Genomic DNA, 16,654 nt, shown 5'->3' with positions numbered 1-16,654 from the left:
GAACCGCCTGTATTAATAACACTTCTCACAATCATAATTAATACATTCACCCATGGCAATTTGTTCTAATTTAGTGTTACACTTACTGGTTATCATCCTTTTCTTGCACTTGCAAAATCTTCTTTACACAGATAAAGAATTTTTAATAAATAATCCCTTTTTTGTCCAAGCTTCAAACAGGTCGTTTAAAGATAACGTAATCATGTTTAATGTTATTTCATAATGACTGGTAAAGTTTCTATTCTGGAAGAATTTTGTTTATGCAGATAATAATAAAATCTTTATAACTGGCCAATTGCCTCAGCAATCCGTTTTCTTATCAAATGTTATTATAATCTAGAAATATTGTTTGTATTACATTTACAAATTAGTCAACAAGATGTTGGGCTTTTTAACGTTGCTTATAATATTCATAACTTTACTAGTTGTACTATTTTATACGATTTCCAAAGAAAGGCCTGAAAATTTCCCTCCAGGTTTGATAAATATTGTGACAAAAATAGTTTTAAATGTTGTCCTTAGGTCCTCCTAGTTTACCAATATGGGGTAGTTACTGGTTTCTGCTAAAAGAAAATTACAATTTGCTTTACCTTTCATGTGAAACTCTGGGCAAACGCTACAAAACGGATATTTTGGGGTTCTTCCTAGGAAATGCCCCGACTGTGGTCACTCTAAGTTACGAATTAACTAAAGAAATGTTGTCTCGAGATGAATTCATGGGTAGAAACGACACTATAATAGTACAAACAAGAAGTAGGGGAACGCCTAAAGGAATATTTTTTACTGACGGTCAAATTTGGAAGGACCACAGGAGATTTGCTTTGCGCCATATGAGAGATTACGGTTTTGGACGACGTTCGGAAAATATGGAAAATCTTGCCCATCAAGAAACTAATTGTCTTATAGATTTCTTGACCAAAGAACCGTCAAAACAAGACTTGGATGTGTGCAAGAGGAAAGGTCTTGTACTAGTACCAGATTTTATGTACGGATCGCTTATTAACACCGTAATGTTGGTACTTACCTCGACGCAGTTTGACCACCATAAAGTACGAAAATACGCCAGGGCTGCTTTCCGATTTATGAAAAGTGAGGACTCAACGGGAGGTGCGATTACAATAACCCCCTGGTTGAGGTTTATTGCACCGACTTTTTTCGGGTTTACTTCAGCAGTTGATGATAATAACATTTTGATTGATTTTATGAAAGTATAGGTACAATAATTGTGTTCAATACTTATAATTACTTAAATTTTATTTAGGAATTGATAGATGAGCACGTTAAAACGTTTTCTGATGACCACCATCGCGATTTTATCGACGACTACATTAGTGAATCTATCAAACAAGGCATTGAAATTGATTGTAAGTAATATTTTTGGATTTATTTCAAACTAATACACTGTTTCACAGATACTCAACTTGCCTTAGTAACGCTAGATTTCATGTTTCCATCTCCTGTCGGAGTTGGACATACTTTGAGCTTTTATTTTGCACATTTAATAAATCACCCTGATATTCAAACAAAAATTCAAGAGGAAATTGATCAAGTTGTGGGGCGTTCCCGACTACCAACCCTAGATGACAGAAAAGAGTATATTTTTCGACATGTTGAAAATTTTATTCGTAATTTGTTTGCAGTTTGCCCTATTTTGAAGCAAGCATTCGAGAAAATCTAAGATTGATGCCAGTTACTCCTTTAGGCGTTACAAGGAGATGTGTTAAAGACACAATGTTGGGTGGATATTTTGTTCCAAAAGATTCGATCGTATTGGCAAATCTTTGGACAGCACATAGAGATCCGCGCATTTGGGACGATCCAGAAGAATTTCGACCAGAACGGTTCTTAGATAGTGAGGGTAAATTATTGAGAAAGGACTACACAATAGGATTTGGTGCAGGTTAATGTTAAAAATGTTTGTTTTGGTGGAAATGTATTATACAATATTCTATTGTAGGCAAAAGATTATGTGCTGGAGAAACGTACGCACGAAATACTATGTTTTTGCTAATGTCAGGTCTTTTGCAAAATTTTACTTTCAAATCACCTTGTAATAGGCCAATTAATCTTAAAGAAGTACTTCCTGGTGTTACATTGTCGTTAAAAGAAACATGGATTTCAGCACTACCGAGATAGGAAAAACTCACAGGAAAAAATAAAAGAATGATTGATTAGACTATTGTTTATTATTATATTATTTTTAAATAAAGTGGCAATTTAGTAATTTCTGTTGACAATTACAGGGTGTTTTGTAAATAAACCAAAAAAAGAAAATGCCAAGTAAGATAAGATTTAGTCGTATTCACGAGGGTAGTCTTGTGCGTCATTAATTTCATTTATTCATTACCAACACAAAAGTGACATAAAAATTCCATCACAATGTAAATTGAAACAATTAAAGGGTTAGCCTTGAACATTAATTTACATATGTAGGTATTTAAACAACAAAAGAATAAACATGATTCTAATCTATACTTTTTTTAAATTATTTGAGGAGTGTTTAAATAACAAAAAAGAAGGCAGTTTTCTAATAATTTTAATCGAGTATGTTTACAGACGCAGGTTTTGTAAACTTGTGTAAAAAAAGTATTAATTACAGTATAAAAATCGTTTTCCTAAAACCTACTAAAAATTTTATTACTTTTAAGTTAAATTCGGTATTGTTAAGAGTAAACCAGAGGATAAACAAATCATAAATTAATGGAACCCACCCGGACCGAGAAACCAAGAAGGAAACAGGTCAGTTTTTAGCAGGGCCGGATTACTTACTTTCTTTTTGACTAAAAATACTTAAAATATTTTTTTAATACTTTTTGATGTAGTTGTTATTAAAGTGTAGTATTTTAAGAAATTTAAAGAAGCCAGGTGGTTAATAATAAGCTGTTATTAAATAAAGTTGTTTTTTTTTATAATAGCTTGGTAAAACTCTACCACTATTTTGGTTTTAAATACCGCCCTGTTTTCTTCTGGTGGGTGCAGCAACACTTGCAAAAGAACGTACAATTTATGGAGGGTTACAAATTCAAGCCATTGTTGGGTTAATCTCTTATAAAGTGTCATAAAATTTTTAGTAGGTCTTAGGAAAACGATTTTTCTATACTCGGTATCATGTTTAAAACATTTTAAATTTAAAACTTCCGCTTAACTGTGCAGGCGCATGCGCTGAACACGTATTGTGGGTTGCATACATTGTCGTTGTCTTCCGGTTGACATGACATTTTAACGTTTAAAAAATAGTGATTTTTTCAAATCCCGCGTAATATTTCGTATCCATAAACTTAAAATAGCTTTCTTTGAATTGTTTTGTTGTGTTGCAACTTCTTACTAACTAAACAATACTATGCGAACCTCGATTTTAGTGCTTGTTTCTTGTCGGTTATGAATGCTGGATACTACGCCCAGAGTAAATAAATCTTTATTAAAAATGATTATTTTAACTAATATAAAACGTTTCCAGGCAGCCCCAGTCGAGAATCTGGAGTTGTAAGTGATTGTGACACAATGGCTGAACTTGCAGCATTACTGCGCTCTGAAATCCCAGAGGGGCGCAGTAACTTGACTGATAACCATACGAATCTGGAAAGGGTTGCAGAATATTGCGAAGCTAACTATTTCCAGTCAAATAATAAGCGTGTTGCTTTGGAAGAAACCAAAAATTACACAACCCAATCTTTAGCAAGTGTCGCATATCAGATTAACACTCTTGCGTTTAATTTTTTGCAATTATTGGAGCTGCAAGCGGCGCAATTAGCCGAAATGGAGAGCCAAATGAATCACATTTCACAAACTGTGATGATTCATAAGGAAAAGGTGGCAAGACGCGAAATTGGAGTGTTGACTGCTAATAAATCAACTAGTCGACAATATAAAATTATAGCTCCTGCAAACCCAGAGAAACCTATCAAATATTTGAGGAAACCAATTGATTACAACAGTAATTTTAAATATTAACAGTAAATTATTTTTCCGATGTTTGATTTTTAGTTTTTGATGATATTGGTCATGGGGTGAGAAGCAGTGGGACCCCGAGACAAAAACAGCGGGGTTCGAGTCAGGGAAGCATCCAGTCTATTACAGCCAATCCTATGGTGGGCCCAGCACCGACTACCAAACCACCAACACCTCCACAAGTCTCAAGAACATCAAGTAAAGGTAAATATGCATGTGCAAAATTTTGTAATGTTTTAACTTTTTTGTAGTTTCTGTTTCAGGAGGTACGTTGAGTAAGGGCAGTCGCGAATATCGCACTCCACCAGCAGTGGCGCCCCCTCAAGTCCCTAGTCACTACGCTCCCAACTATCCCATTGGTCACGCAAGACGTTCCACTGAAAGGGGGCCTGGTTATAGCACTTTGCCCATGGCCCCAAATCAACATCAGGCAATGTCGCCACCACAAGTAGGAATGGTGCATCCTATGAATGTAAATCAACAGCAACATCCTCAAACTCCACCGCCACCGCCTCCACCCGGTAATGTAGGAAACTACATTCAGACGGAGCATCATATAAGCATGCCGCGTATGTAAGAAATTAGTTGCAGAATTGTTGTAACATTTTGCTTTTTTAGCGCCTCCTTCACCTCTGATCAGCCAAGAAATGCAAATGCCGTCAACCCAGCACCATCCCATGATGATGACCCAGCATGCCCCAGTGCCTCATGGAAGCCTGGGAATGCATACTTTGTCCCATGCCCATGGCCAGCGCCTCGCCCGAAGTAGCGGTGCTCATTCTCCTCCATTACCTCCTCCACCTCCTCCAGAAGACGAACACGAGGCTTTTGGCAGACCTCGCACCAGTGGGGTCATGCCGATTGTGCCCGATGAGGAAGATTTGCCTGGATGGGTTCCCAAGAATTACATAGAGAAAGGTATTAAGGTTCTGTTTTATTATTGTTTTTTATTAATTTGTTTACAGTTGTTGCGATTTACGATTATTACGCCGATAAAGATGATGAATTGAGTTTTCAAGAAAGTTCGGTTATTTATGTGTTGAAGAAAAATGATGACGGTTGGTGGGAAGGTGTCATGGATGGAATTACGGGATTGTTTCCTGGGAATTACGTGGAACCTTGTGTGTAATTTGTTAATTAGGTTTCCGTTATAAAATGTATTAAAGTAATAATTATGCAAATCAATTATTAATGGTATTTACGCATGACCCGAGACAATGGAGTGACTATATCTAAAAGGAAATTTTTCAAACTGTCTAGAACGAAACTTAGTAGATGTTTCACTATTCTGTAGATGGTATGATGGTAACTGTATAATTTATTATATTATTTTTCTTGAAACATTTGTAATACATTTATAAGTAATAAAAATTCTATATCATAAGGCTTTTTTTTCATGCCCCAAACTTTTTTAGATACGTTTCTTGGCGTCGTTTTCTAATGCAATAACTAAAATCTTCAAGAATTTTTTTTGCGTATCTCAACAATCAGCAATAGATTCACTAACTAAAGTTGTTTTTTTTTATTCACTAGCAGCAATGTTTAGTACATTTTCTCCTGATCCTATTTTTATCACTGTTTTATAAAAATTTTGCTATAAACTAAAGTTTAAAAGATATCAATTAATAAAATACGAGTAATATTCATTATCATTACCTACTTTAAGACATTATAAAATTAACAAGATTTAATTGTTGTAACAAAGAAATGTGCTGAACTCGCATTCTTCTTTATTGTTTATTTAAAATAATGTTAGCCGTATTTTTACCTTTAAATTTTAGTGTATTGAACCTGATGATACAATGTGACCGCAGTTCGTTGTACTTTTCATAAAATGACTAGGTATTTTGTAGAATTCAATTAGCATAATTGGTAAGTTGATTTACCTTTGTCACCCACGCGTTTCAAATATGAGTGAAATGCTAAGAACCAATAAATAATCACAAAGCAAATGTTTTTACAAATTGGTGCATTGTAGAAAATGTTAATTTTGCCTTTTGTAATTGAATTTCAGTTTATTTTCAATACAACTAGCAATGGGTAATAAACATTTAGATAATATAAATTAAATGATTTGAAGAGTTGCGATATGTTTGTAAAACAAATTTAGTTTGGAACAACAAGCTCTTGTTGTCTTGCTTTTTTATATTTAGGAAATTTAACACATATTATTGCTTTTATTTATTATTAATATTATATCATTATGCTTGTTTCACTAGTCTGACTACACTTTAGATTAGCTTTTTTATTAACTTTTAAGTAATAATTTTGTGGCCAATGGACTAAAATTTGCTATTAACTTTAACAAGACTTCTGGAGAAGATGATTTAAAATAGCCGTAGTACTCGGCACGTATAAAATAAATCTTAAAACAGTTGACATGGTTAATGCCACCGAAATGTAAATTTAATGTACGATCTCTCCACTTGGTAAAACTTGCACAACCTTTGTGCATTTCTATTCGATTACATGCCAGCCAACCACCAGAATAAAATTCAACCGAATTAAGGATTCTTCTCCCGTAAATCATAATAATCTTCTTTTGCAATTTTTACAAATCGTTTAAGTATGTTCAAGCCTAGATAAACCTAAAGACTCTTGATTTATGATATGTAATTTATTTCCTGCCTTGGTTGCAGTAAGTATCGATTATGGAAGCATACTTAACGGGAAACAAATACAGGGTGTAGAGAAAGACGGGGTAAGATGACGAGGTTAAGCTTCTATGATTTTTCCTGGCCACTGTAAGTAAATGGATTTAAAAACCAAAATTTGTATAATTGTGTCATGCTTAATACCAGGTATTTTTCAATTGCATTGTCTTTGTCACCTTCAAAGGGACAAAAGACGGATTTTCCCAAAAAAAATAATTTTTGGGAAAAACTTAAGATTTAAAAACATTAAAAAAACTTTAACAAGTAACTTTAATAAAAAAAGAAAAAGATCTGAAAGGATGTGCAGAAATCGCATTTGTAGGGCACATGGCTGGCCTCCTTCTGATTCCATCAGGAACACTCAGAATGAGCCCACTTGAAGGACTTGAAACACTGGTAATATAGTTCATCCTTGCCATCTTCCGGGCATATGATGCACAATTTGTCTTCTTCGAAATCTAGCGGGTCCATATCATCATCAGTCATCATTGTCGACGTAAGGTACGGTTTATGATGCTCGTCGTCGGAAGATGAAAAGAAGTCCAATTAACGACGTCCTTTCTTTATGTTCGCCTTCTTCGTCAAACTTGTCTGTCTTTTCAGCTCTTTCTCTTCTTGTTTTTTTTTTCTGTTCCAACGTCTTTTTGACAAGAGTTCCCAATAAAAGAAACGCCGGCAATTTTTTCCTTATTACTTGCCACTGCTGGAAGTGGAGGAAGAGTCGAAGAAGTAGGTGGACTTAGATCCATAGACTGGGAAAGAGTTTGGGAGATCATAGGCTGTGGTTGAAGGTGCTGGTTTGCAGGAGAATTACAAATTAATCGTCATCTTCCCCCCTTACGCCATTTTTAACAAAACAAAGCTTATCACTAACCAAAACTATTGTAAAAGTAACAAACCTCCCATGAACTAGTAGGTATTGAGTCCCTAAAACAGCTGTTTTCGGGAGCGTATACAAAAAACAAATTTTGGACTTTGTTGACGAAAATACCCGTGCAAGTACTCGTATTGCACCTCAAATTGGCCTGACGAAAAGCCATACCTAATGCATGAACAACATTTTCAGTAGGTATGAAAATGAAAATAACACTCTGAGAGATGTTTTTGAGTCGGTATGGGTTGTAGTTTTTTGTTGCGGATTTAATACTCTTATCAAATACACTTGGGCTTATTTTTACGTCATTATTCCTGTGACCACCAATAAATCAAGTGTACTAATTGGTATTTATTCCATGTTCATGGTATCTTATCTTACTTGGAATTTATCTCTGGGGCGCAAGTTCTGAAACACGTTGTATAAAATAATAACGAGTCCCGGTTAAACAAAAAATCGGCTATAACGAGTAAATCGTCTGGTCCCTTGCCGTTTTGTGTACTACTTTATGTAAAATTCTCCCTCTATAGTGAGTATTTTTCTGGAATTAACAAAACTTTTATTTTGTCCAAGATCGGTAATAGCGAGAAATTGTGAGAAATTTTGGTTATAACGAGAGTTCTTAAAAGAAATAAAAATCCTGCGAGTCTCCATTACGTATTGTGTAAGTACCAGATTTTTTTGGAAATGTTGTTTTTGCGCGCTAATGGTCTTATTTTTCTCACTTTCTCAGTCTTGAATAACTTTTCAAGCTGAGAACACTTCGTCTTTCTGTATCAAGATGTCGTCCTCGAAAAGAAAAACGTTTTCTATCAAAGAAAAAATATCAATAATAACAGAGTTGGAAAGTAGTAAAACAAGCTGTACAAGCTGGACAAGATTACGAGTTCAACTGGTGAATTTTTATCAAAAGTGAAGAAGTACGATACTAAAAATGCTAAATTAGATAAAGCCGTTCTCAAATAGTTTAAAGTGAATCGCGAATCCAATGTGCCCATAAGTGGTGCCAAGTTTAAAGAAAAAGCAGAACAATTTGCAGCTTCTCTAGAGATGAAATTTTTTGTTATTGGGTTCTTCCACCTAACCACGATGTCTTTTACAATAGCCTTGTACAATGGAAAGTGCAATAATTGATAAGATAAAAATGCTTCATTACAAAAAAAAAACAAACAAAAATTACAGATTTTTTCTTAAATATTGTTTTAAACTTCTTTAAATTCGTATTTAATAAAATAATTTGCATAGTCCATGTTTAAAAACTTTTTTATCCATGACTGTTTATAGCGAAAATCGGTTATAACGATCAAATATTTTGACCCCTTGAGTTCTCGTTATAGAGGGGTTCTACTGTATTTTTGGGATTAACTCGAATCGTAGAGAAGTAGGTAATAAAAAAAAATACATCGTTCATTTTCGTATTCTAACAAATAGAGGCAATAATGCCATGAGGGCTGAGGCTTTTATAGGTGTCTAAAAACCCTGTTTCGCACAGACTTGTAAACACATTAGGATTTCCCATTATTTGGCTCCCAAATTTGCAAATTTACGTAGGCTTATAATTTGGTTTGATTGCGTTTGTTTGTGGGTAGCTCTAGTTCAATTTCCACTCGTGTATATACCTACCTTATCTCCACTATCCTCCGGTGCGGTCCCTCGGAATGAAAAGAAAACGTCGTTGAAACAATCGCACATGAGGTCTACTAAAGCGAACAAAACTTTTATGTTCCTTGAACGGTAATAGAAAGAGGGAAATTCATCGGATTTTCCTCAATTTTGCGCAAGTACAAACAATCGTCGTCTGTCGTGCGAATCCGCCGGATCCGCATGCTACCCGTTAAACAGCTATGCAACGTGAAATCAGAAATCAGTCGTTGGTGAGTCGTGGAGTGCTGTAGGCTGTGGAGGTGCCCACACACCTGTGAAGGAAATGTTCGCACGAGACGATGTCGGTGCGACAACGACTTTTATTAACCAATTTTAAGATGCTGAAGACAACGGCCAAAGAATTTTGCTGTGATTTGTGTCCGCGGTGTCGCTGGGAGGGACAATGTTGATGCAAGAAGTTGTGTGCGGTGTTGTGCTCGTGTTCACTTCGGCTATTGTATACCTGTCTGCTTCACCGTTAGATCCAGTACGGCATATGAAAGGTGAGTTACAAAATAACCAACTGAAAATATGTTTCGAAATACACATGGTTTAAGTCTGCAGGAAATCACCTGCGTGACCGCAGGAAATTAATTAAAACAAGGAAGGCTCCAGGCTCTTATTTATTAAGCAATGATAGTCCCAACTAAATTTAAAAAAAATGCATTTTGTGGGATATTATCATTGTTTTTGTCCAGTCGAAGGTGAACCGCTTTGGAATTCACCTTTACTTGTTTAAAAATGCACGATGATGCGTGTGGGATGATGTAGAAAAATATTTGTCCTTAGAGATTAAATGCCACTGCTATGGCCATTCTTACTGATTAATTAATTCAGTTTGTGTTCTTGTGAGTTGTTATTACATAATTGAGATCAATGGTTACAATCGCTAGGTATGCCTTCACCAGTTCTATTGGCATTGTCAAATTAGAGATGTTATGCTTGATGGTTTTTCGTTTAATAAAAACAGGGACATTTTAATGGCATTGATAAATACTGGCACCTCATAACCGTAATAAATCGTTATTTTGGTTTCTAGGTCAAAATAATCTCAGTAGCTTCAAGAACTTGGGAGAGAATTTAGATTCGGACTACATTATCAACATAAAGAATATTTTCAATTTTTAAATTAATGGAAAAAGACAAATAAATAATTATAAGTCACTGTAGGAGAAAGTCTTGCTAGACAACTGATTTAAAACGAAAAAAATAACAAAAAAGAGAGAGAAACAAGAAAATAAGAGTTTATTATGACATTATTCTTGTCATATTGGTCGCTTGCTGTAAAAATAATATAACGGTTAGTTTTAACAATGTAGGTTATGAACTATAACCCAATGGTTTTTTCAGCATGAATAAGCAATGAGTAAACGGTTATCTTCCTGACTCAAATATCTATGTTAGCTAGGTGTTAATTTGAAAATGTTTTCTGACTTTACTCTTTCTAGCACTGTACTAAGAAATGGCTACAAAAATTAATAAAGTGGTAGATTTTTGTGAAATCAAATTTCAATTCTTCCGTTTTAAAAATTGATGTTTTGCCTTTAGAAACTGATTATTTTGAAAGCTTGAAAGATTTGGTCACGACGAAACAAAAGTATGCTTAAAAAAATAAGTAGAAGAATCAAACTACTCTAGACAAGTGCTTGAAGGAAAAAAGGAAAATATTCAGTTTTAAAAAATTTGGCATTTTTTTGAATGTGAAGTTGGGTGTGAATATAGTATTTTAAAAAACAAGTTTTATAAGACCAGTCTTGAAGCACGAACTCAAGTTTAAAAAACGAGTGGCATAGCCACGAGTTATTTTAAAGAATAAGTGCTTCAAGGTCTTATGAAACGAGTTTTTTTTGTCTTATTTTTATATTTTGGTCTCTTTATGCCGTTTTTAGACATTTTTTTTTACTTTATCTAAAATCGGGATTGTTGCTAATGTCGTAATTTTAAACGTCAAAATTTCATTTAGTTGAAAAAAAAAGGTTTTTTAAAAAATTATGTATACCTATAGATTTAAGCGAGTATAATAATTAAAAAAAATGCTATTTTATATTGTAAATAATTGTAATTAGTGATAAATTAGTACAGTTTCTTTTAAACTAAAAGTATTTTACCATTAATTCTGAGGATTAACATAGTTTTATGTTCATCGCTGAAAATTAAATTTAATCCGATTTTAAGATGTGGCTTTTTTGAAACGTTAAAACTGTTTACAGTTAGTAAAAATACTGTTAAGAAGTAAGTAACTGGTTCTTATTATGAGTACTAACAGTAAGAAAATGAAAAGAATTGAATTGGTGTGAATGTTACAGAAACTAAACGATATTGTAAAAAATTAATAACGCGCAACAATAGTTAGTTATTACAACGTCTCTTTCTATAAGTCTGGTTTATAACCGTTTGAAAGTCGAAATTTTATTTTATTAACAAATAAAAATCAAAAAATTCAGACATAATATTTAACTACATCTTTAAATATACACGTTTTAACATGTTGTTACTATAGATATTATTATTATTGCTTTATATTGGAGTAGCAAACTTTTAACAATGTATTGATAAAAAGCTTTTTAATTTATTTTTAAAATACGAGAAAACCTTCGTCGAATTCTATCTCGACGACGGGATGTCAGATTCGTCTCTTTTTCTATCAGCTCTGAGAATAAGTGTCAGTTGATATAAATGTACAAAAAACATGGAGGTATCAGAAATATAATGAAATCTTTTTGTCAGCCTATCTGTGGTCAAGTCGTTGGAGTAGAAGGGAATTGTGGAAATTCCAATCGGAGCAAGAACTCGAAAGGTCTTCTGATGATTGAATAGTTATCATCAAGCTTGAATTATCTGGCAACAAGTATCGACATTTTTCATTTGCTAGAATTGTCTTCTTCTATTTTTCAAAACAGAAAGCGAGAGCTATAAATCCATCGTTTCTCATTGTTATTACTATTCTTGCTACAATTGTGATAAACCCACGTCTACTCTTGGAAGTAGGTACTCGATTATTTATGATTCAGTGAATAATTTACGGTTTGCGTCTTAGAATTGTGTCAAAATTTCGATTAAGTAACGTTTCAATAAGATAAGGGTTAATTGTTTGAGATGGAGGTTTTAACATTCTGAAATAAGGGACCAGCAGAATGTTAACACAAGATTCGTCTTTGAATGCGGTCTAGATTTCCACTACATTACATATTCATAGTATTACTTCAAGTTTAACTGTGATTTGTGAAGTTTATTTAATTCTCAAATTACAAGATTACAGAATAACATAAATAAAAAATAGTTTTAAAGCTAAATTAGAAGTTGAGGGGTGCGTTATTTAATTAAATCAATAATTTAAACCCTGATTGCACTCGTATATTACTGCTTTTTAAATCTGAAGCGAAAAATTAGATATGAGAGTAAATAAAAACATTTTTGAAGACCCTTATATCAGGCTTTTCAAGGGATTAATTGAAATTGGTAAGCCGAGCAGATTTTTGATTAAACTTTTTATTAAAAAGTTAAAATGATGGAATAAGAGATTTGCGTGTAATTGTTTGATATTCATTCATGTACAGAATTCGTCTATACAGTGTGTCCTCGGATAGATGAAAGGTTAAACGATTCTTGTAAAAGATAAAAATTTCTCGATTTATATTTTCTCTTTTTGGGGTTCAGCTCTCCTTGGTTAAAGATTGATTTCAAACATAATTTTACTTTTAAAAATCAAGTAGCCTTGGAAATAAAAAAATATATTTTTCTGTAGAGTAAAGTGACAAATACGACAAAAAGTTATTAAGAAAAGTTGTTTACAATCAACATTTAGGTCTCTATATCAAATTTCAAAATCATCGGCGCACTATGATTTTTTATTTTGTTTTTAATTGATTTTTATTAACAGATTAGTACTAATAATCTAAATCGTAAATTGAATGTATTTTTTTGTTCGTAATGAAAGAATTGTTAAAAATAAAAATTTTTGATTTGCAAAGTAGTTAGTAAACATGAAAAAAATTGGTAACGGGTCTAGATGTTGATTCTAAACAACTTTTCTTAATAACAATTTGTCGTATGTGCCACCCAAAAGGCACTTTACAGAAAATTTCCAAGGCATACTTGATTTTTCAAAACTAAAATTATGTTAGAAATCAGTCTTTGACCAAGCAGGGCTGAATCTCAAAAATATAAAATTCAAATCAAGAGTTTTTTATTTTTTACAAGAGTCGTTTCACCTATCCGGGGACACAATGTGTAAGAAATGAATAATTTTGGTGATGTTGCTAGATAATTGAAAGAGTTTTGTAGGTCAGGATTTAAATCAAGTTTCACGTGCAAGAAATTAAATAGGTACAATTTACTAGGACGTGGAAGAGATTTATTATCGCCTATTATTGAAAAGCAGATTTATAAAACGTTTATGCGTAGTTTCTTATTATTTCATTATTCTAATAACAACAACGATTGCGGTTTGTAGAACAACATTAATTAATGTTCTTGCTAACAATATTCTTTCTTGATGCATGAAATGATTAAAGTGAACAATTTGTAACGTTTTCTTAGCTTTAAGCAAACTACAAAGCAACATTTCTCAAAATCGAGTTGATTCTTCGTTTTAGGTAACATATAATCAGTTTAAATAAGCAACTACTTGGGTCTATTGTTGATTGTTATTACATGCTGATGAGAAAGTAACGTATTCTGAAATAATCAGATCTTTACAGTGAAATTTCTATCAAGATTTTGTAGCTATTTTTAAATTTCAAAACTGTTAGAATAGAGACATTTGTGGTGTGCATATTTTAATAAATTTGAAGCAAAATTTGCAATCACGCACAACACGTGGTAAAATACAAATTAGCATTCTAGTGGCAGTGCATTTGCTATTTGTTGATTTAATTGACACTTCCGACAGATGCTTTTAAATAAATTCAAACACTACATTTAGGTGTGTATGACATTCTGTTTTATACAGGGTATTTCACATAATTTTTCGAGGCTTGATGCGCCTGTAAGATGCAATCATTAATACATATGCCCAAACGAACTCGATTACAAATTTTGAAAAAGCGGATAATCTTCTCTAGTTTGTTCACTCTTTCAAAAAGATATATAAACTAGAATCATATTCATGCCGTCTCTTGATAGATAAAATGATAATTGTTTCTGAAAAACTGCAGTTTATGACTATTAATGAAACAGTGATTAGTTTGGCAACTACTATCATGGGATTTCAAAAATGAAATTACTAAATGAACAAAAATACGATTAAACCCGTCACACCAAACTTTTATTTCAAACACAACGCGTTTCAACCACAAAGTGGTTATCGTCACGTGAGGATAAAAACTGCTTAATCGTGTTTTTGTTCGTCATTTCGATACCAAGAGGATCCAATAAGAAGTAAAATAGTTAAATGTGTATTTTTTGTATGTAGTGTTTTGTGACTTTTGTATATTTGGGTGCGTTCATTAGGCGCAAGCATCGTAAAGTTGTGTATACACTGAGCAACATTATGAAAAACTGAATATTTTTACCAATTTTGCAATTTTGGTTCAACATTTACATTTTGTAGGTGTTGCAATTTGAATGATTAATTTACAAGAAAATTACGCTTGAGAAAATTTAAAGTACTTGCTGTTTAAAAAGCATTATTTTGCATGTCTCAATGTGATGAAAGTTAAACGGGCATGAATAAATCATGATAAATTTTGTTGGAGATAAAATTTTACAAACAGTAATAAAACATTAAAATTATGATTACTGTATATTTCTGAAATTTGCAAGGTTGTTCATGGAAGGATATCCGGCGTAGTGGCCTTAGCCTTAATGAGCCAGAAACAGATGAATTTTACACTACTTGATTTCCTGAGCAATGAATTAATTTAATTCGTGAACGCATTCTTAATTATACAGTGTGCGAATCCGTTCTATCCCGATTCCTCAATTACTTCATAGTGTGTTGTAACATCACCTTGTATTCTTGTATCTTTTACCAAAACAAACTACTTTCCCTTTCTGTGTGACACGTTTTCATTTCTCGACTGAGTTGTAAATTCCAAGAGGGGCGAATTTTTAATAAATGTGAAAATCGATAAATTCCTGATCATTACCTCCCGTGTCTCATCGTTGAAATTTTATCGTAGAGGACACGCATCCTTAATTCGGGCGTATTTGCGTTGGGGATTGGGGAACGAGGGGGCGAAATTTCTCCTTGATAAAGTGCTCCATCGACGGTGGTTTAACCCGCCACCAGCACGGTTTATTTCATTCCGTGTGTGAGTTTGACCCCATATGGACCCCAGGATACAAATCCAAATATCGAACTGTTGATTTCTCGTGCCTACCTACTTCGAAGATAGTAGGTACGGTCACCATGGCAACTCCTGAGAGGGTGAAATATACTGCACAATCTTGGGAAGTCGAGTTTCCGCTTTGGTGTCGGCATTTTCCATATATTAACTGCTAATTGACATTAATTGTATTGTAACTCATTTAAAGTGCATACATTGTGTTGGCAGTAACATGTATATGCGTTGTCAAAGTTGGTATCACTGCTGGTGACAGCTCCTGTTTTCAAGTGGGACGAGATTATCTCTTGTAATTGCGGACTTAAAGCATGTTCACAATGAAATTGGACAGGAAAAGACGAGATTTCTTTTTGTTTGTTGTAGGCTTCATTTTAAAGTTGAGAGGAGGACGTAATGAGTAACAGGATATTATTCTTATTTGCCTTATTTTTTAAAATGTACTCAACAAACCTCATTTGTTTCAAAGTGGGACAAGATAAAGTACTTACTGCTGTAATTTGTTTCCGTAAAGTGTGTTTTCTGGGAGTAAGGGATTTATAAACAGCATTTTATCTTCATGAAATCTTTATGAAATTTTACCACATTGCTTCCGCTGCATTGGGATTATTCTAATTGCACTCTTAAATGAAAATCCACGTTTGAACTTTGCTAAATACACAGACAAAATTATATTTTTATAAATGCGATTCAGCTTATTTTATCTAGACTATTAATTAAAGCCAACATTTTATTTTTGTAATTAGCTGTTTTATAAAGCCTTTTACAGACTCTGCTTTATATAAAATTTATATTAAGAGGGGCATAATTATGCTTGTCAAGAGTGTCGTAGGGGACAAAATGAAAATGTACGAATGTAGGATAATTTTTGGAATATGTAACTATAAAGTGCGTCTTTGGGAGATAAAGGATCAAACTAGGATTTGGCAATAGTCCTGATTTTCAATGTTATCGTCTTGGTGAGAAAATGATAAAACTGTAAGCAGTTTTTTGTAAACGTGTTTACAAAAGTAGGGACATGCACAGCCTTTATTAAAACCTATTCATTTTGGATTGTTAAATAAATTTTATCGTATCATCATCTATTATATTAATACGTTCGATACGAGGTATTATACTCGATTATTATAAATACAGGGTGTTCCGTCTAAATCCCACTTTAGAAGTATTGGGAGTTGGAATAATCGTATTTATTTAAAAATTGGTACATAGCCATAAACCATTAAGTCCTCCTAAATGAAAATATTTTC

At 33.3% G+C, this 16,654-nt stretch overlaps 3 protein-coding genes across 3 annotated transcripts in view; all 3 read left to right on the top strand.

Annotated features, from left to right (window-relative positions):
- On the top strand, positions 1-2,240 carry LOC123007697 (probable cytochrome P450 304a1). The gene is made up of 6 exons (XM_044403112.1): positions 1-476; positions 523-1,208; positions 1,262-1,364; positions 1,413-1,593; positions 1,641-1,900; positions 1,958-2,240. Exons 1-6 carry the CDS (start codon positions 380-382, stop codon positions 2,134-2,136), a joined length of 1,506 nt encoding a protein of 501 aa, XP_044259047.1. The 5' UTR covers positions 1-379; the 3' UTR covers positions 2,137-2,240.
- A 933-nt stretch (positions 2,241-3,173) lies between these two features.
- LOC123007337 (abl interactor 2) lies at positions 3,174-5,332 on the top strand. Its single transcript, XM_044402576.1, has 6 exons — positions 3,174-3,403; positions 3,458-3,934; positions 3,985-4,152; positions 4,200-4,517; positions 4,567-4,866; positions 4,914-5,332. Exons 1-6 carry the CDS (start codon positions 3,379-3,381, stop codon positions 5,075-5,077), a joined length of 1,452 nt encoding a protein of 483 aa, XP_044258511.1. The 5' UTR covers positions 3,174-3,378; the 3' UTR covers positions 5,078-5,332.
- Positions 5,333-9,332: 4,000 nt separating this feature from the next.
- LOC123007550 (disintegrin and metalloproteinase domain-containing protein 10) overlaps positions 9,333-16,654 on the top strand; it is a 72,017-nt gene continuing 64,695 nt past the window's right edge. Inside the window, exon 1 of the mRNA XM_044402918.1 lies at positions 9,333-9,623. Within this exon, the coding sequence (XP_044258853.1) occupies positions 9,524-9,623 (100 nt within the window). The 5' untranslated portion in view covers positions 9,333-9,523. The remainder of the gene's footprint in view (positions 9,624-16,654) is intronic.

This window comes from Tribolium madens, unplaced genomic scaffold (assembly GCF_015345945.1).
Source record: "Tribolium madens isolate multiple individuals breed KSU strain unplaced genomic scaffold, Tmad_KSU_1.1 Scaffold_3;HRSCAF=73;Tcas5.2_LG2, whole genome shotgun sequence".
In the NCBI taxonomy this organism is placed as follows: domain Eukaryota; kingdom Metazoa; phylum Arthropoda; class Insecta; order Coleoptera; family Tenebrionidae; genus Tribolium; species Tribolium madens.
Note: the sequence above shows the minus strand (reverse complement) of the source record. Positions and strands in the feature narration are given on the sequence as shown.